The sequence below is a fragment of the Saccopteryx leptura genome, chromosome 10, assembly GCF_036850995.1.
Source record: "Saccopteryx leptura isolate mSacLep1 chromosome 10, mSacLep1_pri_phased_curated, whole genome shotgun sequence".
NCBI lineage: Eukaryota > Metazoa > Chordata > Mammalia > Chiroptera > Emballonuridae > Saccopteryx > Saccopteryx leptura.
In genome coordinates this window covers 18,425,831-18,452,562 of record NC_089512.1, presented here as the reverse complement: position 1 = coordinate 18,452,562, position 26,732 = coordinate 18,425,831, and the positions used below count along the sequence as shown (strand labels likewise).

Genomic DNA, 26,732 nt, shown 5'->3' with positions numbered 1-26,732 from the left:
TTCTGGGTCAGGGTGGGCCCAGAGAGGACCCTGAGGTTGGGACGGTGGACGGGAAGCAGCAGCCCTTGCTCCTGGGGGGTTATCCCAGCTCACCCAGGACCGACAGGACCGGGGCGCTACGGGTTCAGAACATCCCTGGCCTCCTCTGCTCCCTGTCCAGCTCGTCTTCCTGAAGGCTACTTACTCTGCTGACCAACAGTGTGGTAGCCTCAACGGCAACAGTCCCAACGACCTCCCCGTGAGCACCCCCCTGGGCTGCTTGGGCGGCTGGACTTGCGCCTGAGAGTCCAGCGAGGTGCCGACCAGATCCACACTGGAGGGCTGATTATCGTCTCCTCCTTTGACTCCAACCCCTCTTCCAGCTTCCGCTTCGCCAGCGCCTCCCACACTTGTGTAAGGTCTCCCACACTTGTGTGAGTGAGCTGTTCCTTGCGTACTGCTCACTAACCTGCCTTTGAGCCCGTCACTCCCTTGCCCCCATCCCGGACTGCACGGTGATGGACAGATGTAATCCTAAACTCTCGCTCCTAGTTATTGATCAAAGTCAGTAATCTTTCTCTTAATCACTTCTTTACTTCTGGACACTGCATGATCTGTTCTATTTATTCTTTTCTTCCCCTAAATGATCACCTGTGGCCCATTTTGAGCCTTTATCTGTCATATGGACTCTACCTCTTTTTCTAAAAAAATTCTTTTTATTTATTCATTTTAGAGAGGAGAGACAGAGTGAGAGAGAGAGAAAGAGAAAGGAGGGAGGAGCAGGAAGCAACAACTCCCATATATGCCTTGACCAGACAAGTGCAGGGTTTTGAACCGGCAACCTCAGTGTTCCCAGGTCGATGCTTTATCCACTGCGCCACCACAGGTCAGGCCTGGACTCTGCCTCTTGACACACCCAAATGGCTCTCCAATATGGAGGTATCATGCCTCTCACCTTCCCTCTAACTTTCCACAAACCTAAGGTTACATCTTCTTGGGCCTCAGTTAATGCTCTAAAGCTATGAACTTACTTCAGGACAAAATTTCCCTCCACCCTCAGCTTTTTTTTTTTTTTTTTCACAGAGACAGAGAGAGAGAGAGAGAGAGAGAGAGGGATAGACAGGGATAGACAGACAGGAACGGAGAGATGAGAAGCATCAATCATCAGTTTTTTGTTGCAACACTTTAGTTGTTCATTGATTGCTTTCTCATATGTGCCTGGACCGTGGGCCTTCAGCAGGACCGAGTAACCCCTTGCTTGAGCCAGCGACCTTGGGTCCAAGCTGGTGAGCTTTGCTCAAACCAGTTTAGCCTGCGCTCAAGCTGGCGACCTCGGGGTCTCGAACCTGGGTCCTCGGCATCCCAGTCCAATGCTCTATCCACTGCGCCTGGGGATTATCCCAGCTCACCCAGCTTCTCCTACTCACGGAAATGGTCTTTGCAGCGTGTAGGGTCCCCTCTGCTTCGTGAAGCAAGCATCCACCCTTATTCTGATGTTGGTGTGAAAACCATTAAAACATGCCTGGTCAGGCCACCCTCAGCTCTTGACAGAATGTACACTAAATAAAATTTATGGCAGTTTGGTTGCCCTTGCAAGAGAGGAGAATGAAGAATTTGGAAAGAACAGTCATAGACACATACCTTGGGGTCACTCCCACTCAACAGAAACTTTGTGCGATGATGGACTGCTCTGTGCTGCCCAACCGAGCAGCTGTGTGCACTTGGGGGTGACTATTGAGCCCTTGAAATGTGGCAAGTGCAAAGATGGAAATTGAATTTTCCCTTTCAATTAATTTAAATTTAAACAGAAGTAGCCACAGGACGCTAGTGGCTACCATACGGCTATGTATGGTGAAATGCCTGTAACTTCATCCTCAGATTCCAGTCTCTCCGCCTCTTGCCACCCACATGGCCGGTCTTCTGCAGCCTTAGACTCCTGCAGCCTCCTCACAGGTCTCCCGACTTCTCTAGTCACCTCAGAGCCCCAGGCCCCACACAGCCGCCAAATGACAATCAGGGGATTTTCCCGCATGCCTGCTTCTTCCCTCCTTCCGGTGGTCCACAGACTCCTCCTGCCTTCTTCCTCTGCACCCTGTCTCTGCCGCTCCGCCCCGCCCTCACACGGCTCCCCACACTGAACTTTCCCCCAGTCCCCTAACACTCCCGTTCCTCACCTGTGCTCTAAACATTCCCCATGCCCGTTCCCCCCAGATCTAAAGCCTGATGGCTCAGGTCTAAATCCACCCTCACCTCTTCAGAGAGCAGGGTCCTAGCCACCTGCCTCAGTACTGGGCCTTCCATGCCAAACCACCAACCAAACCAAGCTTTTTTTTTTTTTTTTTTTTTGGTATTTTTTGTATTTTTCTGAAGCTGGAAACGGGGAGAGACAGTCAGACTGACTCCCGCATGCGTCCGACCGGGATCCACCCGGCACACCCACCAGGGGGCAACGCTCTGCCCACCAGGGGGCGGTGCTCTGCCCCTCCGGGCGGCGCTCTGCCGCGACCAGAGCCACTCTAGCGTCTGGGGCAGAGGCCAAGGAGCCATCCCAGCGCCCGGGCCATCTTTGCTCCAATGGAGCCTTGTCTGCGGGAGGGGAAGAGAGAGACAGAGAGGAAGGAGGGGGGGTGGAGAAGCAAATGGGCGCTTCTCCTATGTGCCCTGGCCGGGAATCGAACCCGGGTCCCCCCGCACACCAGGCCGACGCTCTACCGCTGAGCCAACCAGCCAGGGCCCAACCACCCTTTTAATCTCATCTCTCTTTTTTTTTTCCTTCTCGTTATTGTCATTGTTTGATATTTGTATCATTTGTTTGATGACTGGCTTATCACCTATTTCCAGCATGGGCTCTATGAAGGGAAAAGCTTCATCCGTCTTGTTCAAGGTTAGATTCTCAGCACTCAGCGGAGCGCTACCCCACAGACACCCAGCAGCACTGGTTTGCATCATGCTGGCTTACCGATCCTTCTGCCTGAGAAAACCTTTACCTACGAGATGACACGAAGCCCTACTGGAAGAATACTTCCTGTTCCTCTGCTCCTGGCTTCGAAGTTTTAGAGAACAAACTGTTTACTGGAAGAAAAAGAAAGTATGTGCACTCTTCCTTGATTAGCACCGTCACTTAAGAAAATAGACACACTGACTTTTGTTTCTCTTTAAAGATTATGCTGAAGTTTTTGGTGGAAGGTGAGTATGCGCATGTTGGTGAATGTCATTTAAAAAGAGACAGGCTCTGAATCAATACAGTGGGGGGTGGGGGGGCTAAGCATTTGTAGAGCACACCAGCAGCCTCTGGGGCTTTCTGGGGCTTCCTGGGGCTGTCCCAGCTCACGTTTCCATGACAACGTCTGACTTTCTCTGACCATGGCGTGACCCCTGACAGATTCCCACTCTTTGCTATTATTACTAAGGTGATAATAGTCTAAGTGTTGGGTTCCAGGAAATGCCTGACCTACTTCATTAATCAGACAGATATGTGTCTGTTTTAAATTGTCGAGATAAAGCAGTCAGTCCCCTCATTAGAATTTAAAGCAAAAGTTCCAATGTTGTTTTTAAGTCACAGTTTAACATTTTTCAAATTCGGCTAAGAGTTCATTTAAAAAAACAACAAACTTGGGTTGAGTGTTGATTTTGTTGTACTCTGGAAGAAGACATAGAGCCACCTGGAGAAGTTAGAATGGAAAAGACAAGGGCCATTTCTCCGGGTTCAAGGGCTCTCACCGCTCACAATTCATGAGCCATCGTGAGGCTAACTTGGGAGAGAGAAAACAAAGAGTTTTTTTTTTTTCAAGGTAAACGAGTGAAGGGCTTGTTTAGATAAGATGTTAAATACATTTCCCTGCACTGCACAGGAGAAAATAAATTTTCTCTTTTCCTTCAACCCAAAGGGATCAAACCACACTCCTTTGCTTCCTCCTTGATCCTCCAGTAATAAAGTTAAAGAAACTTTATGGTTTCTCTGTATTTTAGAGCCACGTAGAACCGAAGCCATGGAAACCTCAACTATTAGCATCAAAGGCAAATCACTTCCTCCCCTCATCGAACCCCAAATACAAATTCTTTTCCTTTGTAACTCTCCAAAGTTCTAGCATTTTGATCCTTTTTATGGAGGAACTCACTTAAAACAGTCTTCATACCAGCTCATACATCTGGACCAAAGTTAAGAACGGGTGAGCGAAAACCATCCCCAGGCGGCCCATGGACCATGTGGTACTGAGTCCACGCCCTGAACACTGCGGGCGCCCCTCGCGCTCGGAGCCCACCTGCCCCTGCTTCCACCCAGGCCTCCCCAGCGTTGTCACTGAGCTCACAGGTATTTACAGAAAGCAATCCGATTATCCAGTTTCCGAGTTCACAGGCCTTGTGAAAAGAAACAACGAATTAGATGGATTCACTTAAATGTGGAGTCTAATGAACAGAATAAACCGATGAACAAGACAGAAACGGGCAGAGACACATGGAGAAACCTGAGAGCTGTCAGAGAAGATGGGTGGGGGGGCTGGATGAAAACAGGTGAAGGCATCAGTCAAAAAACATACACGCAGCCCTGGCCAGTTGGCTCAGCGGTAGAGCGTTGGCCTGGCATGCAGGGGTCCTGGGTTCGATTCCCGGCCAGGACACACAGGGGAAGCGCCCATCTGCTTCTCCACCCCACCCTTCCCCCTCTCCTTCCTCTCTGTCTCTCTCTTCCCCTCCCACAGCCAAGGCTCCATTGGAGCAAAGATGGCCTGGGCGCTGGGGATGGCTCCTTGGCCTCTGCCCCAGGCGCTGGAGTGGCTCTGGTCGTGACAGAGCGACGCCCCGGAGGAGCAGAGCATCAGCCCCTGGTGGGCAGAGCGTTGCCCCCTGGTGGGCGTGCCGGGTGGATCCCGGTCGGGCGCATGCGGGAGTCTGTCTGACTGTCTCTCTCCGTTTCTAGCTTCAGAAAAATACAAAAACAAAACAAAACAAAACAAAAAAACCATACATGCAGAACACACAGACTCAGTCAACAGCGTGGGGACAGCCAGGCAGGCTACGTGGAGGTGGGCGAAGGGGCGGATGGGGACAGAAAGAGATGTTGCTAGGGGCGGAAGGTGCACCATGCAGCAGGCAGAGGGTGGTTTGTAGAGTTGTGCACTTGCAACCCGTATGGTTTTGTGAACCAACGTCATCCCAATACATTCAATTAAAAAAAATCTGATGGAACGAGTAAAGGGTAAGAATAACTGTAAATCAGGTCAGAAAAGTTTAAAAAGCATGTCAAACTCAGAATGAAAGCAAGGTCAAATACAAGGTCCTAGGACCTGTGGCAGATTGCAAAAAACGACCACACTCCTTTGCAGCTTCCCCTGTCAAGGGGCAGCACCTGCTTCTCCATCCCTTGGATGGAAATAGTCTAGTGACTTGGGTTGGCCAAAGAACGTGGAAGAAGTGACATATGAATTCTGACTTGAGCCTTAAGAAGCCTCCCATACTTGCATTCTTTCTGGGAACCCTGCCAGTCGCCCTGGGAACAAGCTTGAGCTAGCTTTCTGGGTGATAAGGGAGACATGACCCAGTCTCCTCCGCAACCCCAGCAGACAGCCAGCTAACACCCCGGAGCAGCACCCCTCGCTGACGAGGAGGACATGCCCGGGGGGGACCAGCTGAAGAACCACTTATTCCGATGGTCCTGATAGCTGAGCCGTATAAATGGCTGTTTAAACCATTGAAATGGATGATTTGTTATGCTGCAGCAGGTAACTGATACACATCCAGGTGCATTAGCATGCTGCTCTACAATAAAGTAATTACGTTTAGAAACCCAATTTAAAAACAGTGGCGTCATCCACTACTAGTCGGTTTGCCTTTCCCTGGTCAGTCACCAAATCTTGTCAGGGCCACTGCAGTTGGGTCTGTGCCCCTCTCAGGGCTGTTGAGAATGACTGGCTGAGAGGACACGTGTGAGCACTCAGCACAATGATTGGCACGTGGCAAGCCGTCAGCGTTGTGGCTGTTACTACTCATTTCCTCTCCGGGACCCTCCCCTCCGTCCCCACTGCTACCCTGGTCTCAGCTTCATCCTTTCTCCCTGGACCACTTCTCCAGCAGAGTAGCAGGTTTTCCGGAAAAGAGGAGGAAGAGTTCTGTTTTATGTGAATAAAGCTGAAGGTACCTTTGAGGCCCTCATGGTCAGCAGGAGGTGTGGTACTCTGGGTCCTCAAAAAGGCTGAGTTGGGTGTTACCAGCACATCTGTGGGGATGACATCCCTTGAAAGTGTAAGAAGGGTGTCTAGAACCATGCCCTTATATCTGAAACATAGAAACTGAAAGGGAAGCCTGAGAAGGAATAAATTGGGGGAAGAAAAACCAGGAGAAGTTTGGTCACAGAAGTCAGAAGAGCCTGACCTGTGGTAGCACAGTGGATAAAGCATCGACCTGGAATGCTGAGGTCGCCAGTTCAAAACCCTGGTGGCTTGCCTGGTCAAGTCACACACAGGAAGCAACTAGTATGAGTTGATGCTTCTTTCTGTCCCTCCTTCTCTTTCTCTCTCTCTCTCTCTCTCTAAAAATCAATAAATAAAATTTTAAAAAGTTTTTTAAAAATTAAAAAAAAAAAAGCCAGGAGAAGAATTTCAAGGGAGGAAGTGGTTCCTTGTATCAGATGCCACATGCCAAAAGGTCAAGTAAGATGAGTCCCAAGAAAGTCCGGGAACATGCCCCTGGGGGCCTTGGCAGGGGGACAGCTTCAGAGGAGTGTGGGAACAGAAGAGTCCTTCCTACTCGCTGCCCTCCACTCTGGAGTCAGTTCTACTGGTGGCCAGCTTTTCCTAATAGCTCCAAACCTGGCACAGGTACCTCCCTCTGCAGTCCCATTACAAGCACTGAACACCTACCTTGAACTTATATGACACCCACCTCTGGATTGATACAGACTTATACAGGCTGACAGGCCTCCTACAGGATGGCTAAAAGACCTGAAAACATAGATGATACTATTTCCTTGTACTGAATGCAACTTTATTACTATTATTTTTATTGTGTTTCCAGATGGTATGGCCACCTCTTTGATGGCCAAGAGTAGACAGCTTCTTTTGACCGATTGGTCAGTATTTGAGACTGAACGTGTCCAAAACAGAGCTCCTGGTGTCGCCTGCTCTCCCCAGTCTCGCCGCCTGTGACCCAGCTCCAACCCTCCGGTGGCCCCACACTCTGGAGTCCTCCTTGACACTGACACCTCCTGCTCTCCAACAGCGCACTTAGTCCTTCAGCAAATCTTGCCTTTTCTTTTCTATACAGATCTGGTCCTTCTACCACCGCCCACGCCCACGGTGTTTTACAAGACTACTCTAGTAACCATCAGGAGGAAAAGAAATGTGATGTTTCCCTACTAGCACCACCTTGTCTGTCATGATGACATGCTCAACAGCCAGTCATCAACAGCCACTTCTCCGCTCTGGAACATTCGACACACTGCCACCACGTCCATTCAGAACACTTTGATGCTTAGAATCTCCCCTCGTTCTACAAAGTTCTCAAGGTCACATCCAAATTTCTTGGTCCCTGAGGCCCCGAAACCACCTTTTCAAATGCATTTTCTACCACTCTGCTTCTCATGCTTTCCGAGGTGTTTTCTTTGGTTTCAACCAATTCCCCAATTCTTTGACACCAACTCAGTTCTGACACCACCTACCTAGAGTTGAAGTCAGACCCCACAAATTAAAGGGTTCAGTCCTCCAAGGCTGCCCCCCCCACTCAGACACCCATCACAAGCCTCAAGCCATCTGTGCTTCTGGACAAGCTATAAATTGGGGGTTCCCCACACCCCCCTCCTGAGGTCTAATTATTTGTTAGAATGGCTCACAGTTCTCAGGAAAATGTTTTACTTACATGCGTGGGTTTATTATAAAGGATCTACCTCAGGAATGGCCAGATGGGAGAAAGACACGCATAGGGCACAGGGCACGGGGGTGGGGGGTGGAGCTTCCACCCTCTTCCGGTGCACCTACCAGCACCTGGGTGTGTCCACGACCCAGACACTCTCCCAATCTCCTCGTTCTAGAGCTCCACCTCCTGCCTCAGATCCCAATGCTACCCCAGAGGTTGGGGGTGGAGCTGAAATTTCCAACCCTCTAATCATTTGGTCTTTGGGTGACCCAATCTCAGGATAGGACCAGTGACAAAGGGATTTTTGTCAGTCTTTCGTCCTAAATTTTTATCTTGTGATTTTTTTTTTTTTATGTCTTGAAAGAGGTCATGTTTGCCTTTAAAAAATAAAACTGGCTCTGGCCAGTTGGCTCAGTGGTAGAGCATCGGCCTGGCGTGCAGGAGTCCCGGGTTCGATTCCCGGCCAGGGCACACAGGAGAAGCGCCCTCCCCCTCCTTCCTCTCTGTCTCTCTCTTCCCCTCCCGCAGCCGAGGCTCCACTGGAGCAAAGTTTGCCCGGGTGCTGAGGATGGCTCTGTGGCCTCTGCCTCAGGCGCTAGAATGGCTCTGATTGTGGCAGAGCAACGCCCCAAGATGGGCAGAGCATCGCCCCCTGGTGGGCATGCCGGGTGGATCCCGGTCGGGCGCATGCGGGAGTCTGTCTGACTGCCACCCCGTTTCCAGCTTTGGAAAAATACAAAAAATAAAAAAAAATAAAAAAAAATAAAACTGCTTTCAGTCAGTATTCTATGTTGATTTTTAGCTTTTCTTATTTTTTTTAATTTAATTTAATTAATTAATTTATTTTTTTGAATTTTTCTGAAGCTAGAAACCAGGAGAGACAGAAAGACTCCCGCATGCGCCCAACCGGGATCCACCCGGCACGCCCACCAGGGGGCGATGCTCTGCCCCTCCGCGGCGTCGCTCTGCCGCGACCAGAGCCACTCCAGCGCCTGGGGCAGAGGCCAAGGAGCCATCCCCAGCGCCCGGGCCATCTTTGCTCCAATGGAGCCTCGCTGCGGGAGGGGAAGAGAGAGACAGAGAGGAAGGACGGGGGGGGGGGGGGTGGAGAAGCAGATGGGCGCTTCTCCTGTGTGCCCTGGCCAGGAATCAAACCCGGGACTTCTACACGCCAGGCCGACGCTCTACCACTGAGTCAACCGGCCAGGGCCGATTCTTAGCTTTTCAAAGCCTGGTTCTGGTCGAGGAAAAGTGGGACATGCTCTGATATATACCCAAACCTACAAGTGGCTAAAACAATGCAGGAGAGCTGCAGAGGAGATTCATAGAGGTTCATCCACAGCCACCTGAAGGCAGGAGAGACAGTACAAGTGTCACTGAATTGGCAGGACACAGTCGGGGCACTGCTCTCTTAGGGAGGGTGTGGTCAGACCAGAGCTCCGTGTCCCTCGGATACAGCAAAACAGGCTTGATTTCCCACTGCCTTCCCAGCTCACATTCAGGAACTAACCAGAAAGCCACATCTGACTCAAGCAAAGCCAAAGTGGTCAGAAGTGATTCCGTTTATCTCCTGCATCATCGTTTGTACCAGTGATTTCATTCGCTAAATCAAGGTCGTTTGTTTACAGCGAGTGAATAGAATAGCATCACCCAGGAGGCTGGAGACAGGAGTCCTGATGGGGCCACCCGATGGCCATTCAGTCTGTCCCCGCCCCCACAACTGCCAAAGTGCTCCTTCTCCCAAAACTCAGAAATCAGAGACCTGTGGGGGAAGGATCTGTCTGTTCTGTGGATGCTGATCATTCAGAACCCTCGGAGCTGGCTGGGGCAGTCTTCAGCACCAAGGACCACTGATCGCCAGAAAACACAGACGCTGTTGTGTGTACGAGATAGGCACGTCCTCGCATCTGCAGACCTACGCAACCCCGGGCCACACATCTTGCTGATGGGCATGTGTGTGTGTGTGTATATAAAGCTTTGTTGAGATATAATTCACTTCCATTCAATTCCCTCATTGAAACTTTATAATTCAGTGGTCTTTAGTATACGACAGAGTTATGCAACTGTCACCACAATCAATTTTAGATTATTTTCATCACTCCAAAAAAGATATCCTGGAGAGACAGTCAGACAGGCTCCTGCATGCGCCCGACCGGGATCCACCCGGCACGCCCACCAGGGGCGACGCTTTGCCCACCAGGGGGGCGATGCTCTGCCCCTCCAGGGCATTGCTCTGCCGCGACCAGAGCCACTCTAGTGCCTGGGGCAGAGGCCAAGGAGCCATCCCCAGCGCCCGGCGCCATCTTTGCTTCCAATGGAGCCTCGGGCTGCGGAAGGGGAAGATGAGAGACAGAGAGAAAGGATGGGTGGGGGTGAGAGCAAATGGTGCTTCTCTTTGTGCCATGGCCGGGATGAACCCACCTCCCCACATGCAGGCCCGCCTTTACGCTGAGCAAAAGCCAGGGCCTCCTGCACCCTTTTAACAGTGATTCCCCATGCCCCACCCCAACACTCCCCTTCTCCCCTCTCCCTGCTCTAGGCAACCACTAATCTTCCTGTGTCCACAGATTTGCCAGTTCTGGGACATTTCACATAAATGGAATCAAAACCAGATGAATGGTTTCTGACTGGCTTCTTTCCTTTATCATGTGTTCAAAGTTCATCCATGTCCTACCATGTATTAGTACTTCCTTCTTTTTACTGCTGAATGATAGTCCATTACAGACACATGCTACATGTTGTCTATTCATTCATCAGTTGATGGACATTTGGGTTTTTCCACCTTTTGGCAATTTTGGATAATGCTGGTGTGACCATATATGGACCAGTCCTTACGTGGACGTATGGATTCGATGTCCTTTCGGGGTTCTGAACCCTCTGGCACACTCACAGACATTGTGTGGATATATACTTTTCAAGCATGAAGGTGCAGACCGCTCATCAGACTGATGAGATAAGTCAAGAGCCCTGCCTACATCATTAGCACAAGCTCCTCATTGGCCTCCGTGGCCATCTTCAGTGCTGCCTGCCTTTCTGCCTTTTCACTGGGCCTTCCAGTCAGATGGGCCTGGGGCTCAGGGAGCCATTCCCCCACCTACGTCCCTGCCTCCTCATAGGAGATACCCAGCCCTCTGAGCCTCTATCTGCCCATCTGCCAACTGGAGATAATGATACAACATCCTACCACATATGCCACTCCTGATGATTATGGAGATAGTGTCTCTGCAGAGATGTGCAGATGCCTGGGTCTTTAACTCTTGGGTGTGACGGCTTTATGACCTGGCCAAGGTGAACCCCCTCTGACCTCCAAAACATCCCTTGCTCTCACATGTCCACCCTTGCTTCTACTACCTGAAATTCCTTCCCTGACAAACCTCCCTCTGATTCTGACGAGGGGCGTTCCATCCCTCAGGTCTGCGTCAAGCTCTGTTTGAGCCACCCGGCACTTCTGAGCGTCCTGATAACAGGTCTGTTCTCTTTCTGCTTTGCACCTCTGGAAAGTCCTTTCTCTCGGGCACTAGGCTAACAGCACTTGGTGAGCAATGATTTGTGTTGGCATCTTCTCCTCTGCCTTGGCCTTGAATCCATAGCGCCCAGCAAAGCCCCTCACCACTCCCAGTCGCTGTCTTCCCAGGGGTCAGCAGCATGGGCATTCGTGCACCTGTTCACCTGAGAGCGTGGGCAGAGCACCCCGGCCCAGGAGGAGGATAGGATGGGGAATAAACTCGGTGCTTTAATAATTTCCCCTCAACCTGACCAGGTGGTGGCGCAGTGGATAGAGCGTCGGACTAGGATGCGGAAGGACCCAGGATCGAGACCCCGAGGTCGCCAGCTTGAGCGCGGGCTCATCTGGCTTGAGCAAAGAGCTCACCAGCTTGGACCCAAGGTCGCTGGCTCCAGCAGGGGGTTACTCGGTCTGTTGAAGGCCCGCGGTCAAGGCACATTAGACAAAGCAATCAATGAACAACTAAGAAGTCGCAACGCGCAACGAGAAACTGATGATTGATGCTTCTCATCTCTCTCCGTTCCTGTCTGTCTGTCCCTGTCTATCTCTGCCTCTGTAAAAAACAAAACAAAACAAACAAACAAAAAAAACCAAAAACAAAACAAAAAACAAAAAACAGCTGTTATTTCAAAAAAAAAAGAAAAAAAATTATTAAAAAAAAAATAATTTCCCCTCATGAAGCATATGCCCCATTGGCCGAAACCGACGTGTCGACCTGAGTGCGATGAGGAGTCATGGTGCTGAGCCCAGGCGGGGCACAGAGAGGCTCAGAGGAGGCGGGGCCAATCCTTTCTGGGACCGAGGGTCTAGGAAGGTTTCATTGAGGAGTGATGCCAGTCTTGACATATGAATATGTGATGGCCCGGTGGGCAGAGTGAGGGAATGAAAAAGCATGAATAAGGGAAGTCTAAGACATAGCAGAACACCAAGAAGGTGATGGGGGTGGGGGAAGGAAGGAGGGGGGGGGGAGAGAAAGCAAGGGAACAAGAACGAGCCTGCAGCGAGAGTGGGAACCTCCAGGAGGTTATCCTCTGCTTTTAGCTCCTAGACAACCACCCCAGGTATCACTTCTTGGCTGTGACACAGGACTTGGTAGACACGATGGAAAGGTTGACAAATGCAGGAGAAAGAAGTATGAGAACAGATATCTTGGCCTGAGGAAGAAGGTGGGGAGGGGATTCAGAGCTCAGACTTCCTCTTAGGGGCCACTGGGCAGGAAGTGAGGGTGGAGGCACAGAGATAAGCCTGACAGGAAGCTGAGGGAACAAAGGAGTCACACCTGATAGCAGTCACGAAGGGTGAGTCCTCAGCCGGAGGACGTGGCAGGAAGAACAAGGTGACCTAAGGAGAATGGTGAAGGTTAGAGAGGCCAGCTGAGGAAGGGGGAAAGGACAGAACGGGGTCTCCTGGGGAAGCTGAGGTCCTCCAGGGGCTGGAGACAGGGAGAGGATCATGGCCCTGCTAAGTGCACCGGGGAGAGGCCCCCAGCACTCGTCAATTACTGGTGAACGAGCACAGGCCAATGGGAGACCCACTCAAGATGGAGGACGAACGAGCAGACAGAGGAGAAGGGCGAGGGGGTCAGTGGATTGACGGCTCTTAAAAAAAGAATAGTGGTGATATCTGGGCTGGCTAGGAAGGAACTGCAGACATAATGGCAGGAAGCTTCCGGTCATCCGTGAGATCCATGAGCAGGCTTGGGAGGCATGAGAGCTTGGGGCATAGAAACATGTGGCCAGAGAGCGGATATCAGAGCTTAAAATTCCAGAGCTGTGCTCACCAAGATATACCATATGCTGGGTCATAAAACAGGTCTCAATAAATTTAAGAAGATTATGGAACCGTCACTATAATTTAACTTTGGAACATTCCATCACCCCCCAAACACACTCCACACCTACGCAGTCATTCTCCATTCATACCATCAGTCCCTGGCAACCATCAGTCTACATTTTGTCTCTACAGATTTGCCCTCTTCTGAATATTTCATAGAAATGGACTCATATAATATGTGGTCTTTTGTGTCTAGCTTATTTTACTTAGCGTAATGTTTTTCAGATTTATCCACGATGTAGCATGTATCAGTAGTCTTTTTGCTTTTTACAGTGGAATACCATTCCATTGTATGCATACACTACATTTTACTTATCCATTCATTCATTCATTAGTTGAGGAACATTTGAATTATTTTTGGTTTGGGGTTATTACAAATAATGCTGCTGTGAATATGGACACTTAGGTCTTTGGGTGGACATGTTTTCATTTCTCTCGACAATATACTAAGGAGTGGCGTTGTCGAATCCAGTGGTAATTCTAAGTCCAACACTGGAGGAAACTGTCAGATTGTGTTTCAGAGGGTTTGTACCTTTTTACATTCCCACAGCAATGTCAGAGGGTTCTCGTTTCTCCATAATCCTTGCCAACATTTGTGATTGTCCGTCTTTTATTATTATAGTCATTCTAGTGCAGTGGTTCTCAACCTGTGGGTCGCGACCCCAGCGGGGTCGCCTAAAGCCATCGGAAAATACATAATACATATCAGGTATTTACATTCCAAATCATAACTGTGGCAAAATTACAGTTATGAAGTAGCCACCAAAATTATTTTTTGGTTTGGGGTCACCGCAACATGAGGAACTGTATTGCAGGGTCACGGCATTAGAAAGGTTGAGAACCACTGTTCTAGTGGGTGTGAAGTAGTATTTCATTGTGATTTTGACTTGCAATTCCCTAAAGATAAATGTTGTTGACTGTTAAGCATCTTTTCATGTACTTACAAGCCATTTGTATACCTTCTTTGCTGAAATGTCTATTCCAGTCCTTTGCCCATTTTTTTTTTGTCTTCCTATTCTAGATACAAGTCCTTTGTTAAAAATATGATTTGAAAATATTTTCTCTTGGTCTATAGCTTGGAATTTTATTTTCTTATTGGTTTCTTTTGAAGAGAAAACATTCTAAATTTCAATGCTATCTGATTTATTAATTTTCCTCTTTAAGGATCATGCTTTAAGTCTCAAATCTAAGAAGTCTTTGCCTAACCTAGGGTCATAAAGATTTTTCTCCTTCTTCTAGAACTTCCACAGAGGAATTAAATGAGAAATTAATAAAAATAAAATATGCTAAAAATCTCCTACAAATATGTGAAAATAAAACAACACACCTCTAAATAACCTATGGCTCAAAGAAGAGATAATAGGAGATATCAGAAGGTATTCCAACAATAATGAAAATATATTTCCATAAATACTTAAAAAGCAAAAAATACAACAAGGCATTTATTGAACACACTCCATGTGCCTCTTTTGCCCTGTTCTCTTCTAGCTAGGAAGATGTTGTTTCTTTTTCAGCGTCAAACTTTTCAAAAAGAATGTTTACATCCAAGTATCCAGTTATGTCCATGTGTTCACTCCCTTACCCTTCACTTCTCAAGAGCAAGCGACTTGGTTTGCAGATGCTTCAGTCCACCGGCATAGCCCTCACCGAGGGTCCCAGGGACTTCCTTGTTGCTAAATCCATCAGAAATGTTTCCGTCTTCATTTCACTCGTCCTCTCAGTAGCGGAAATGCCGTGCGGTTTTTCTCTTACTTCTTTGGTCTCTTCTCCTCACTCTCTGTCATGTTTGTGTCTTTCAAAGATCAGCCTCAGATCCTCTCTTCTCCTTCTGTAGCCTCTCTTTGTAGAGGACCTCATCTATCCCGTATCTTCAATGACCACCCATATGCAAATGATCTTGTATGTACATTACACTTCCATCCCAGACCCCTCCTCTGAACTCCCAACCCTTAAATCCAACAGCCCTCCTCCAGTATCTTCTCAGAGCTGTTCTCAAAGGCTTCTCAAGCTCAATATGTCCAATTCCAAACTCATGACCTCGCTGCCCCAACCCAAGTCCTCTTCTGAAATTTCTTCTTTCAGTCAATGGTACCCATCTGTCTAGTTGCAAGTCTGGAACCTAAGAGTCATCTGGGATAGGTCCTTCTCTTGAAACTCTCCTATCCAATCCATCATTACGGCTTATTGACTTCATTTCAAACATTTCTCAAATAGTTGATGTCATCTCCACCTTGACTACCACCATCCCAGTCTCTCCAGGAGACTATGATCCAACCTCCTAGACAGTTTCCCTGAATTCACACATATGCTCACTCAACCCATTCTGCAGACTGCAGCCAGAGAGGCTTATCACAAAGACAAAACTTTAATAATGTGATTTAATTGGTCTATTCTAATCTGGTCCCCACCCACTTTCTAGCTTCTTCTTTGAACTACACTCCCTTTTCTCTGTGTTTCATATATTTGCGTCCTTCCTCACACTCACCATTTCCCCCTCTAAGCACATGTCTTCAAAGAACCATGGAGAGAGATCACGCTGTAAAATGGCCAAGAGTAGACAAAGGGGGTGCCCCGGGCATGAGGCTGTGTGAAGGCGGGGTGTTATGGCAATATGAAGTTAGGCTCGGATGAAAGGAAAACAGGCTCTCCCACAAATTCATCCCATTGCCTGGGCCAGATTTCCCTCATTATAAAGAGAAAGTAGCCCTCAAAATCAGTATTTAAAGGGGCTATATGTTTTCTTAGAGGGAGCAGAAAAGCTGTCCTTCACTAAGGAAGTTGTCAGGCAATGAAAATGGTTTAGATGGTGCCACCTCCAAGCTGGCCACTGAATCCCTGAAGATCTACCACGGCCCCCCTTCCGAGGGACGGGTAACCTAGCGCACGACATCTTCCACTCCCCAAACTGTCACGTGGCATTTAAGTAGCAGCTCTTTTTGATTCTTTCTCAAACACTCAAAACCAGGTGTTCGAGGCCTGAGTTCAAAGACTTTCTAGGAAGACATGTACCTTGGTCCATCCAGGAAACTGGATGAAGGTGTCCTGGGGCAAGTCTGGGATGCCAGTGGGAATGGAGAAGTTCCCCACGTAAAAGGTCGGGAGTGTGTAGTTCGATGGGCTGTGGGCGCAGGCTTCGCCGCGGCAGCTCCTGTCATCGCCATGCCAGCCCTCCAGGTGGCGCACCGCGTCCTCAATGTCCAGCGGGAAGATCGTCCAGTCCGTGAGGACACTGGAGTTGAGGGTCAGGTTAGAGATCAGACCCTGCAAAGGAGAAACAGGGCAATGAGCTGGGGCGGGAAGGAAAAGGCTTTAAGCGCCTCTGCGTTCCGGCCTTGGATTCCTGGGAGAAGCAACCTGGGACAGGAAACACCAACAGAAACGGAACTCAAACAGCGTGTCCATCCAAGTGGCGCAGATCTGCCCTAGGAAGAGTCACATCTCCCCGGGGAGCAGTGCGATTCCCAAACCACAGCTTTCTCTTTCCTTCGCAGGCTGGGCTGTCCCCAGGGAAGGCCCAGAGTCCTGCCTCCCAGTGAGGGGGCCGAGCCGCTGGAGCGTTTAACCTCGAGCCTCCAGAGCCATTGCTGGGACGGGAGAGAAGAAGGAATCTGAAGATTGCAAAAGGACATTCAGCTCACTGCACGCGGAGGGAGGGGACAGACTCTGCCCACGACATGTGACCCAGAGCAAGCAAGTCTTGCCCTTGAGCTCCTGAGCGCACTCACAAGGACGAACACACCTGAGTCCGTTCGCCTGCTGTGAGGACTGGACGAGATAATACATACGAGAATTCTTGGACACAGTAGTCTCCCCCTTCCCTGTGGGGCATTTGTTCCGAGACCCCCGGTGGATGCCTGAAACTGAGGGTAGTACCAAACCCCATCTATACTGTGCTTTGTCCTACACACACATACCTTTCCACTTAAAGGAAGCGCTTTATAGCTTTTCTTTGGCATATTCAAATCGTCAGCATCACTGCTCTTGTGCTTTGGGGCCACTGTTATGTAACACGAGGGCTACTGAACACAAGCACTGTGATACAGCAACAGTTGATTTGGTAACTGAGATGGCCACTGAGTGACTAAGAGACAAGCCATAGCAGGCATCCCCAAACTACGGCCCATGGGCCGCATGCGGCCCCCTAAAGCCATTTATTCGGCCCCCTGCCGCACTTCTGGAAGGGATACCTCTTTCACTGGTGGTCAGTGAGAGGAGCACTGTATGTGGCGGCCCTCCAACAGTCTGAGGGACAGTGAACTGGCCCCTGTGTAAAAAGTTTGGGGACACCCCTGCCGTAGGGCGTACAGTGGAGATGCTGGACAGGGAGATGACGCAGCTTCCAAGCAGGACGGAGCGGGATGGCCCGAGATTTCATCCCACTAACTAGAACAGCATGCAGTTTAAAACTAGAATGGTTTCTGGAACTGTCCATGTAATAGGTTCAGACCATGGCTGACTGTGGGTAACTGAAACTGTGGAAAGTGCATACCGCGGCTAAGGGGACACTGGGTCTGTGAAGGCCTATCGGGGGCAGTGACGATGGTGGTGAACTGTCAGATGTGTATTCTGAAATGGCTCTGTTTGCCCTGAAAGGGCAGGTGTCCACGGCACTGGCCACCGCCATCCAAGCCTCTGCTCACGGCTCCTCTAACTTCCCCTTCTTGGCCTTCTTTGTGGGAGAACACCTCCATTCCTCCTGAAATCCCAATTTTATCTCAGGGCATCCCTCAAGAGCATGTCTCAACTGCCCATATAGTGATTCAATAAACATTAACCAGGTAGCCGTGTGCCAGGCTCTTTGCTGGGAACTGGAGATCCAGAGACTACACAAGCGTCCCATTCCCTCCATCAGTCAGCGTGGCCGGTGAAAGCCAGGCAGGATGGCCGCTCCCTGAGGCTGTACTCGCCTTCCCTCTGGGCTGCCACGCAGAGGGTCAGGACACAGCCCCAGCCCCCGTCCCGCCCTGCACCGGGAGGTGCCATACTCCAGTGCAGGCCTTCTCTCCTCCAGCAGAAGGTGAGGTGGCCAGGGAGTGATCTCAACATCTCTGCATCCCCCGAAGCACGTCATGGAGCACCGTGCACAGAGTATGCACTAAACCAGGGGTCCCCAAACTTTTTACACAGGGGGCCAGTTCACTGTCCCTCAGACCATTGGAGGGCCAGACTATAAAAAAACTATGAACAAATCCTTATGCACACTGCACATATCTTATTTTAAAGTAAGAAAACAAAATGGGAACAAATACAATATTTAAAATAAAGAACAAGTAAATTTAAATCAACAAGCTGACCAGTATTTCAATGGGAACTATGCTCCTGTCACTGACCACCAATGAAAGAGGTGCCCCTTCCGGAAGTGCAGCGGGGGCCGGATAAATGGCCTCAGGGGGCTGCATATGGCCCGTGGGCCGTAGTTTGGGGACCCCTGCACTAAACAAATGTCTGTTGAGTAAGGCTCTAATAATATGTGCGAGAAAAACATATTTGGATTAGACTCCTGGGCAAAGAGTAACCGACAGAAGTGAGCAGTGCACTGAGGCTTTGTACGGTGCCAGTTTGTCGGGGATTGACCATACCCAGAAAACAGCAGACCGAATGCCAAGCTGGCCTTGTTGGCACGGGAGTGAGTGCCTTCTGAGGGCAAGGTGGGTTTTATAAGCAAAGGAAAGGCCCAGTGGAGGGGTTTCCCTCTTCTGTTCTCTTTCTACTGGGTGACTGAGCTCAGACACAAGGGAAGCGCTCTGTCTGCAAAGCTCAACTTTCTCATCCCCGGCAGAGGAAAACGGGTCTTCAAAAGAGCCACCTTCCAGGTTGCATAACAAATCAGGGTAGGTTCGCTCGTCAGATGTCACAAAGTGTGTGTGCTTTTAAGAACTGCTCCTATGGTAACAGGGTTGGAGGGAAAGAATGTGTACATGAGCGTTTTTAAACAGAATGACAACAGCTTTCTGGGACGGCTCGGGCACAGTGCTGCCAACCTTCGAACAGCGAGGCTGGTCCTACCTTACGATCATTGATAAATTGGCCATAGTTCACGCGTCCCATGTTCTCCACCAGAAGGTCCAGAGTGGCCCCAGCTCTCCCGGTGATGTTCAGAGTGACCTCGAAGTCTCGGTCAAGGATTCCCTGGGGGACCTGTGGGTTCAATGCCAAGTGAGAATTACCTAAGGTGACAAGGCCAGCCGAGAGGCAGCTGGCTCAGTGAATCCGGCACTCATTTTCCTGCCTTGAAGCGGCACCAGACTGGGGAGGAAATGCTTCGATGGCCCCTTAATTCAAGTCACCAGGCAGGGGGACAGCTTCCTCCGATCGCCGCTCTCTACACGAGAAAGTCGCTAGACGCTGCTCTGTGCATGGCAAGGTCTAGACTGGTTTCCTCCAGAGGCGGATTGCACGGCGGGCGCACCGGGCACGCACCCTGGGCCCCGACTTCGGAAGGGCCCCGCAAAACCCCAACTTGACACCTTTTTCTTAATGACACCAAGTTTGGTTTCCTATGTGCAATTTTAACATGAATAGTACAGCATATTTTTTATTTATTTAAAAACATGGTTAACATGTATTTTTATTTTCCCTGTCTCTCTCTCTCTCTCTCTTTTTTAAGGGGCCCAATATTTTCTTCTGCACCCGGGGCCTCAACCGACCTTAATCCGCCTCTGGTTTCCTCTGCTCTGCAATGGTTTGTTTTGTGTCTCGTTTTAATAGACAGGGAATGGAAGCCCGAAAATCCCAGGGCAGGCTTCGTGTCACGGGAACCTCTTCGTGTTCTAGCACAGAAGGCAGTCACAAAAAAAGTGGCTTCTGAACAACATGGTGAGCAGAGATGGAATCAGATAAACGAGATAAAAATCAGAGAGTTAGGTGGAGCAGAGTCACCTCAAAATGCCCGATATGATGCACGAACCACCAACATTATATAATGGAATGAACGAGAACAGCAGGCATTTTAGCAGCAACGTATTCCTAATAGTTAAAAAGATGAGATTAAAAAAAAAATTGCTGCTGCCTGACCTGTGGTGGTGCAGTAGATAAAGCGTCGACCTGGAAATGCTGAGGTCGCTGGTTCGAAACCCTGGGCTTGCCTGGTCAAGGCACATATGGGAGTTGATGCTTCCAGCTCCTCCCCACCTTCTCCTTCTCTGTCTCTCTCTCCTCTCTCTCTCCCTCTCTGTCTCTCTCTCTCCTCTCTAAAATGAATAAATAAAACTTAAAAAAAAATTTAAAAAAAAAATTGCTGCTGATCGTAATTCATTAACAGGACCCCCGAACTGAAATCCAAGAGACAGTCGCCATCAGTATCCACATCATGGCTTAGAAACTTGCTCCCACTGAAAAGGAAGCTGGTGATGACAATGAAATGGTAATATTTTCATGTAAAATTTCCGAACAACTTTTCCTGTGTTCTTTCTTTCACATGAACATTTCAGGGAGACAAAGGGAAATCCCAACAGGTACCTTTACTTCGTTATGAAACTACGTTCTCCGTGGGTTTGAGCTAGAATTATCATGAACAATCCTCCGGAATATAATTTCTCATCAATGAGTCACCACTCTGGCATGTACAAAACGGACCCTGTCTTCCAGGAGGCAAAGAAGACATTGGGTGACATGTGGTGGTCAGTCAGAGAGGATGGCCTTGGATTGGGGAGACCAGGAAGGTGTTGGAGAAGGCGGGGCCTTGAGCATGGCCGTCCAGGCTAAGATGGGTCCGGGGGGTGGTTCCGGGCAGACGGAACGTGGAGGAGGCCATGTCAGCTAGTAAGGGGTACAGCTAAGGGACAACAAGAGGAGGGGGCAGAGCCTGCATCTGGAGAGGTGGGCGAAGGACTTGAACGCTGTGTCACCGAGTGCAGACCCACATCCCCCCCCTGGGGCAGATACACACAGTTCAGGGACGATCCTTACCCCATCCACAGAGACATAGGCCCGGTCGTGGACTCCACGAAGCGGTGAAGAGAGGGGGGTTGGGTCGCTGCAGTCTTCAGGAAGTGTCGTTCGGTACAGCACAAACCCAAAATACTGGTTAGGAAAGGATGAAAGAACAACAATTCATCGCTTTTGCTGTTTGTTTTACCAGAATGTGGTCACCCTCGATCTGCATGACAGTGACGCTTCTAAAACCTTAAGGGATGAAATGCTTCCCCAGCCTCTGGGAGAAGTTCAGTCTGAAAGAAGGGGACTGGCTTCACTTTGTAGCTCCCAGAGTGACTATCACACCAGGGAACGTCAAAGATCCCTGAAGAGCGTTTCATCAAACATCCCTTCCCGGCCTGGCCTGTGGTGGCGCAGTGGATCAAGCGTCGACCTGGAACGCTGAGGTCGCCGGTTCAAAACCCTGGCCTTGCCTGGTCAAGGCACATAGGGGAGTTGATGCTTCCTGCTCCTCCCCCCCCTTCTCTCTCTCTCTCTAACTCTCTCTCTCTGTCTTCTCTAAAATGAATAAATAAAAATAATTAAAAAATAAATAAAAGAGAACTGTTTAAAACATCCCTTCCCAACATGAGAAAATGCGACTCTGGGACGTGTTCAGTGATTTGCCCCGAATCACTAAGGGGCATCCTATCACATACATGGTTATGTATGTTACCTCAAAAACACAAAACAAAACAAAGAAACAAAAAAATGACAACCAACGATAAAGCCAAGGATGTTCAGTGAAACAAGACTCCTGGCTCTTGGCCTCAGTCAGGCTCTAACATACAAAACAAGAGTCAATCGGAAACTGTTGAGAGTGGAGGAGTGGGGGAAACGGAGACAGTGACAGGGAGGGGCGTAACCTGCTGCTAAGTCAGAAAACACTTTCGGCACTGGAATCCCTGCTCCGAACAGAGGCCCCAAACAGGCAGAGGCCCCAGTCAGGCAGCCCTGGGCAGCCACAGCGCCCACCGCCTCGGGGAGTGACCCTCCTGCTGTGGACATTAGCCAGGGTAAGCCGGACCAAGTCCTGGGTCAGTGAAAAGAATGCAGACCAAAATCCTGCAGGGACCAGAGAAAAAGCTCCTTGTCTCTAGGGCCTGGAAAGCGAGGCGGTGCACCTCAGGCAAGTGGAAAGGTGACCTGGAAGAGCTGAGAAACATTGTTAACTCTGGCCCTGGCCGGTTGGCTCAGCGGTAGAGCGTCGGCCTGGCGTGTGGGGGACCCGGGTTCGATTCCCGGCCAGGGCACATAGGAGAAGCGCCCATTTGCTTCTCCACCCCCCCTTCCTCTCTGTCTCTCTCTTCCCCTCCCGCAGCAAGGCTCCATTGGAGCAAAGATGGCCCGGGCGCTGGGGATGGCTCCTTGGCCTCTGCCCCAGGCGCTAGAGTGGCTCTGGTTGTGGCAGAGCGACGCCCCGGAGGGGCAGAGCATTGCCCCTGGTGGGCGTGCCAGGTGGATCCCGGTGGGGCGCATGCGGGAGTCTGTCTGACTGTCTCTACCCGTTTCCAGCTTCAAAAAACAAACAAACAAAAAAAAAACATTGTTAACGCGTGTTCCTGTGTTGCAGGAGAGGCCCGAACTCAAGAAGTGCCTTTGGTGCCGTCACCGAACCTTCAAGTCCAGGATGCCTCTCTCCCCTCCGCCGAGTCTGTATCCAGCTGTCTTTTGTTTTGTTTTTTGAAAATAACCAAAATGGCAGGTGTGAACTCAGAGGCTGAGGAAAACTGCCAAAGCTTCCGAGAGGGGAGTGGAAACTCTGATGGTCCCTGAAAAGGTGGAGCTGAAGCTTCTGAAGTTGGGGGGCGGTAGGAGGTGTGCCAGGGCTGCACCCCACTCCCTGCAGCTGCGCTCTCCCACGGGTTTCACTGGAATTCAACATTTTGTGGGCTTGCCCTAGACCCGAAAGAGCCAGGGCTCAGTCAGGGAGTCCCACCCAATCCGTGAGCAGCGCCCCGGTCAACGATCAGAAAGCGGAAGGGTCCTGAGAAAGAACAGAGACTGTAAGTGTCTACACGTTAACCTGGAATTCACTCCTAGGCTCCAGCAGCTCTAGTGACCAGGTCTTCTCTGATGTGCTCCACGGCCCTGCCAGGTAGAACAGGCGTGCTCTACTTTCTAGTGAAGACATGCACAGACAGCCAGTGCGTGCTAGAATCAGAGGAAGAACTCTCCCCGACGGTGATGAAAAAGTATGGGGTGGGGAGCTTAATTATGCATTTTATCGATCTCACATCAATCAGAGTTGTTGGAATAGAAGGTTCTTGTAAAATTTTACAAGTGTATAGTCACTTGTAAAACGTTACACATGTAAAAATAGTCATTGGAGGCAAAATGCATTAAATGAAGATTAGACATGCTATTATTCTATCACTTTGTTCAGACACCTTCCAGAAGGCAATCGCTACAGAAAGTCAGAAAGGAGGACCCACTCCAGAAATGGGGCTGGCCCTGGCCGGTTGGCTCAGCAGTAGAGCGTCGGCCTGGCGTGCGGGGGACCCGGGTTCGATTCCTGGCCAGGGCACATAGGAGAAGCGCCCATTTGCTTCTCCACCCCCCCCTCCTTCCTCTCTGTCTCTCTCTTCCCCTCCCGCAGCCAAGGCTCCATTGGAGCAAAGATGGCCCGGGCGCTGGGGATGGCTCCTTGGCCTCTGCCCCAGGCGCTAGAGTGGCTCTGGTCACTGCAGAGCAATACCCCGGAGGGGCAGAGCATCGTCCCCTGGTTGGCAGAGCGTCGCCCCTGGTGGGCGTGCCGGGTGGATCCCAGTCGGGTGCATGCGGGAGTCTGTCTGACTGTCTCTCCCCGTTTCCAGCTTCAGAAAAATACAAAAAAAAAAAAAAAATGGGGCTGAGTTCCTAACCGGGTGCTCGGACTTAACATGGTACCAAACGGACAAGTTGACCTCATGGGCGCCCTGAAGACAAATCACCTCTGTTGTGTTTGTGCCAAAAATGTTCTACTGAATCTAATCAGTGAGGGGCAGGTAGTCTACCAAACAAATGGTCTGAATGCTTTGGAAATGTTGATGTCACTAGAGAAAGAAGAAGAAAAAGACTTAGGAACAGTTTCCAATGCAAGAAGACGAAAGAGACAGTATAAAATGTAATGCACGATCGGGGATCGAAAACTGGATTGAAAAAAGTTAGGCAATCAAAGACATTACTGGAATAACCAGGGATACTTGATTTTGGAATGTATATTAGATAATTAGATTGCATCAATGTCAACTTTCTTCACTTGGCCGAGAAGCGATCCAATTTCTTAAGTGTGATCATTATATCGTGGTCATGCAGGATAATGTCCTTCTTCTTGAAAGATATATGCAGTAATACCTAGGTGTGAAGTGTCGTGATGTTGACAACTCACTCAGACTATAAGAGAAAAACAAAACCAGCGCTTGGTGACATACACCCACAGAAAGATAAAGCAAGGGAAGCCGCTGTGAACACTTGGTGAATCTAGGTGGGAGCTAGCTGTTGGTCGCACTATTCTTGCATCTCTTTTAGATTTAAAAATTTCCAAAATAAAAAGTTGGAAAAGCTTTTAATTTTTTTTATTTTTTACAAGGACAGAGAGAGTCAGATAGAGGGATAGATAGGGACAGACAGGCAGGAACAGAGAGAGATGAGAAGCATCAATCATCAGTTTTTCGTTGAGACACCATAATTGTTCATTGATTGCTCTCTCATATGTGCCATGACCACGGGCCTTCAGCAGACTGAGTAACTCCCCTCCCCCCCCGCTTGAGCCAGTGGCCTTGGGTCCATGCTAGTGAGCTTTTGCTCAAGCCAGATGAGCCTGTGCTCAAGCTGGCAACCCCGGGGTCTCGAACATGGGTCCTTCCACATCCCAGTCCAACGCTCTACCCACTGCGCCACTGCCTGGTCAGGCGGAAAAGCTTTTAAATTAAGGATGAGGCAATGCCTGGAGACACACACACACACAGTGCTTGTTTTCTGTTCTCTTCAAAAGCAGGCAAAGTAACCTCTAAGAAGCTAATCTAGTAAGAACATAGTCCTTAAACCTTTGAGCTAACTAAGGACAAATTAAATTGTCGCTTTTGAGTATAACAAATAGCGGTTTTCCACTGGTTACCTAGTAAGAAAGAGTAATTCGATCAGAAATGCACTTAATTTATAACCTGCACACAATTATGTTGAAATCCGGTGGGCTACAACTTATTTGAGTGAGAATACGAAACGGGGGAGATACAGAAAAGGCCAGCCTAATGTGCCATATACTTAAAGCTAAAGAGAGCCTGGAAATCCACCGCTAGGTTCCTTGCGGTCTGATGTCTCTGCTTACTGTTTTGGTCCCTGGGCTCAGAACAGACACTGCAAGGCAGGGCACAAAGCACATTTCTGCCAAGTAGAAAATAGCTAAAGCGTTACCTTTGAAGACCTACCTGTTTCACCTGGATAAATGTCAAGGGATACAGGCTTTTTACAGGCCCCGTGGGACACAGGATGTTCAGAGATTCCTCCACTGTCTTTAACTGAAAAGACACAAAAGCGGCGTTCACTCACTGTCACCCCTCCCTGGTCATCCGAGTCGGGAATGTCATTTGTAAATCATTAAAGTTAGTGGGTTGGACCAAACCCCTAAATAAACCTAAATGGTTCAGACTGTTCTCCAGTCACCTTTATTCGGCTCTTAGCACTTTCTTAACTTTTGATGCAGCACACACCTGATGGTAATCTTAAAAAGAGTTTCAAACATCCCTATTTGCAAATACAAGCTCCCGTATAGAAAAAGCTCTTAAAATAAATGAAAACCGAGGCTCGGGAGGCCGTCTCTTCTGAAGCCTTCCCCAACACCCTCCGAGCAAAGTAACCATGACTGCACCCTCTGAGTCTGTCTGCAGCACACCTTCCACGCCTCCTTCGTTCACCAGCTGTGTCCCTTTGCCCGACTGTCCGCTCCGCAAGGGCTGGGTCTGTACTGTGCTTACCCCCAACGCCCGGCACACGGCAGCCGCCCAACAAATACACATATTCAATCTGAATAATTGTGAATTCTTCCAACACAGGATGCCTATTCTGGTGCAGTAACAATGACAACAGCTACCCAACACTGGTTGCCTAGCAAACTCCTAGGGAGACAGAGCTTTACACACACACAACTCATCGAATCCTCCCAACTACCCAGTGAGGGAGGCATTATTGTCCCGAAGTTAGGGACTCAGAGAAGCTCCCTTGAGCATTGGCAGAACCAGGATTTGCGGTTAGGTTGGACTCCAAACCCAGAACTTTCCACGCCACGATACCGGTTAGGAATTTTATAAGCATGATCCATGGTTACCTTGCTGATGGGCAGCATCGAGGGGGGTGGGAATAATCTCAAATCCAATTCTATCAAGTCGGCTACTCAGACGTTTCCCACTTGGACAACTCAACTCAACGGTGAAAGGTTTCATCCTCTGTCACTTTGTTCTATATAAATTTAATTCAGCTATATGCTGATTTGCTCTCTTACATTCTAAGTATTTAGTTAACAAGGAGAAGCCATTTCTGCTCACACGATTTTCTTTCACAGTAAACAGAACGCGCTTTCAACGCTAAGCTAGGTTTGTTTTAGTAATGTTGCATTAGCCACGTTCAGTTATTTTCTGTTGTGTAAAAATAAAATTCCTCACAGCTCTAAATCCCA

At 49.4% G+C, this 26,732-nt stretch overlaps 1 protein-coding gene across 1 annotated transcript in view; it reads right to left on the bottom strand.

Moving 5' to 3' along the window:
• Positions 1–26,732, bottom strand: part of GLB1 (galactosidase beta 1) — an 89,365-nt gene that overhangs the window by 3,422 nt on the left and 59,211 nt on the right. Inside the window, exons 12-15 of the mRNA XM_066350945.1 lie at positions 25,489–25,578; positions 21,074–21,187; positions 19,172–19,303; positions 16,175–16,426 (exon numbers count right to left, since the gene is read on the bottom strand). Coding sequence (XP_066207042.1) covers positions 16,175–16,426; positions 19,172–19,303; positions 21,074–21,187; positions 25,489–25,578 — 588 coding nt within the window. The remainder of the gene's footprint in view (positions 1–16,174; positions 16,427–19,171; positions 19,304–21,073; positions 21,188–25,488; positions 25,579–26,732) is intronic.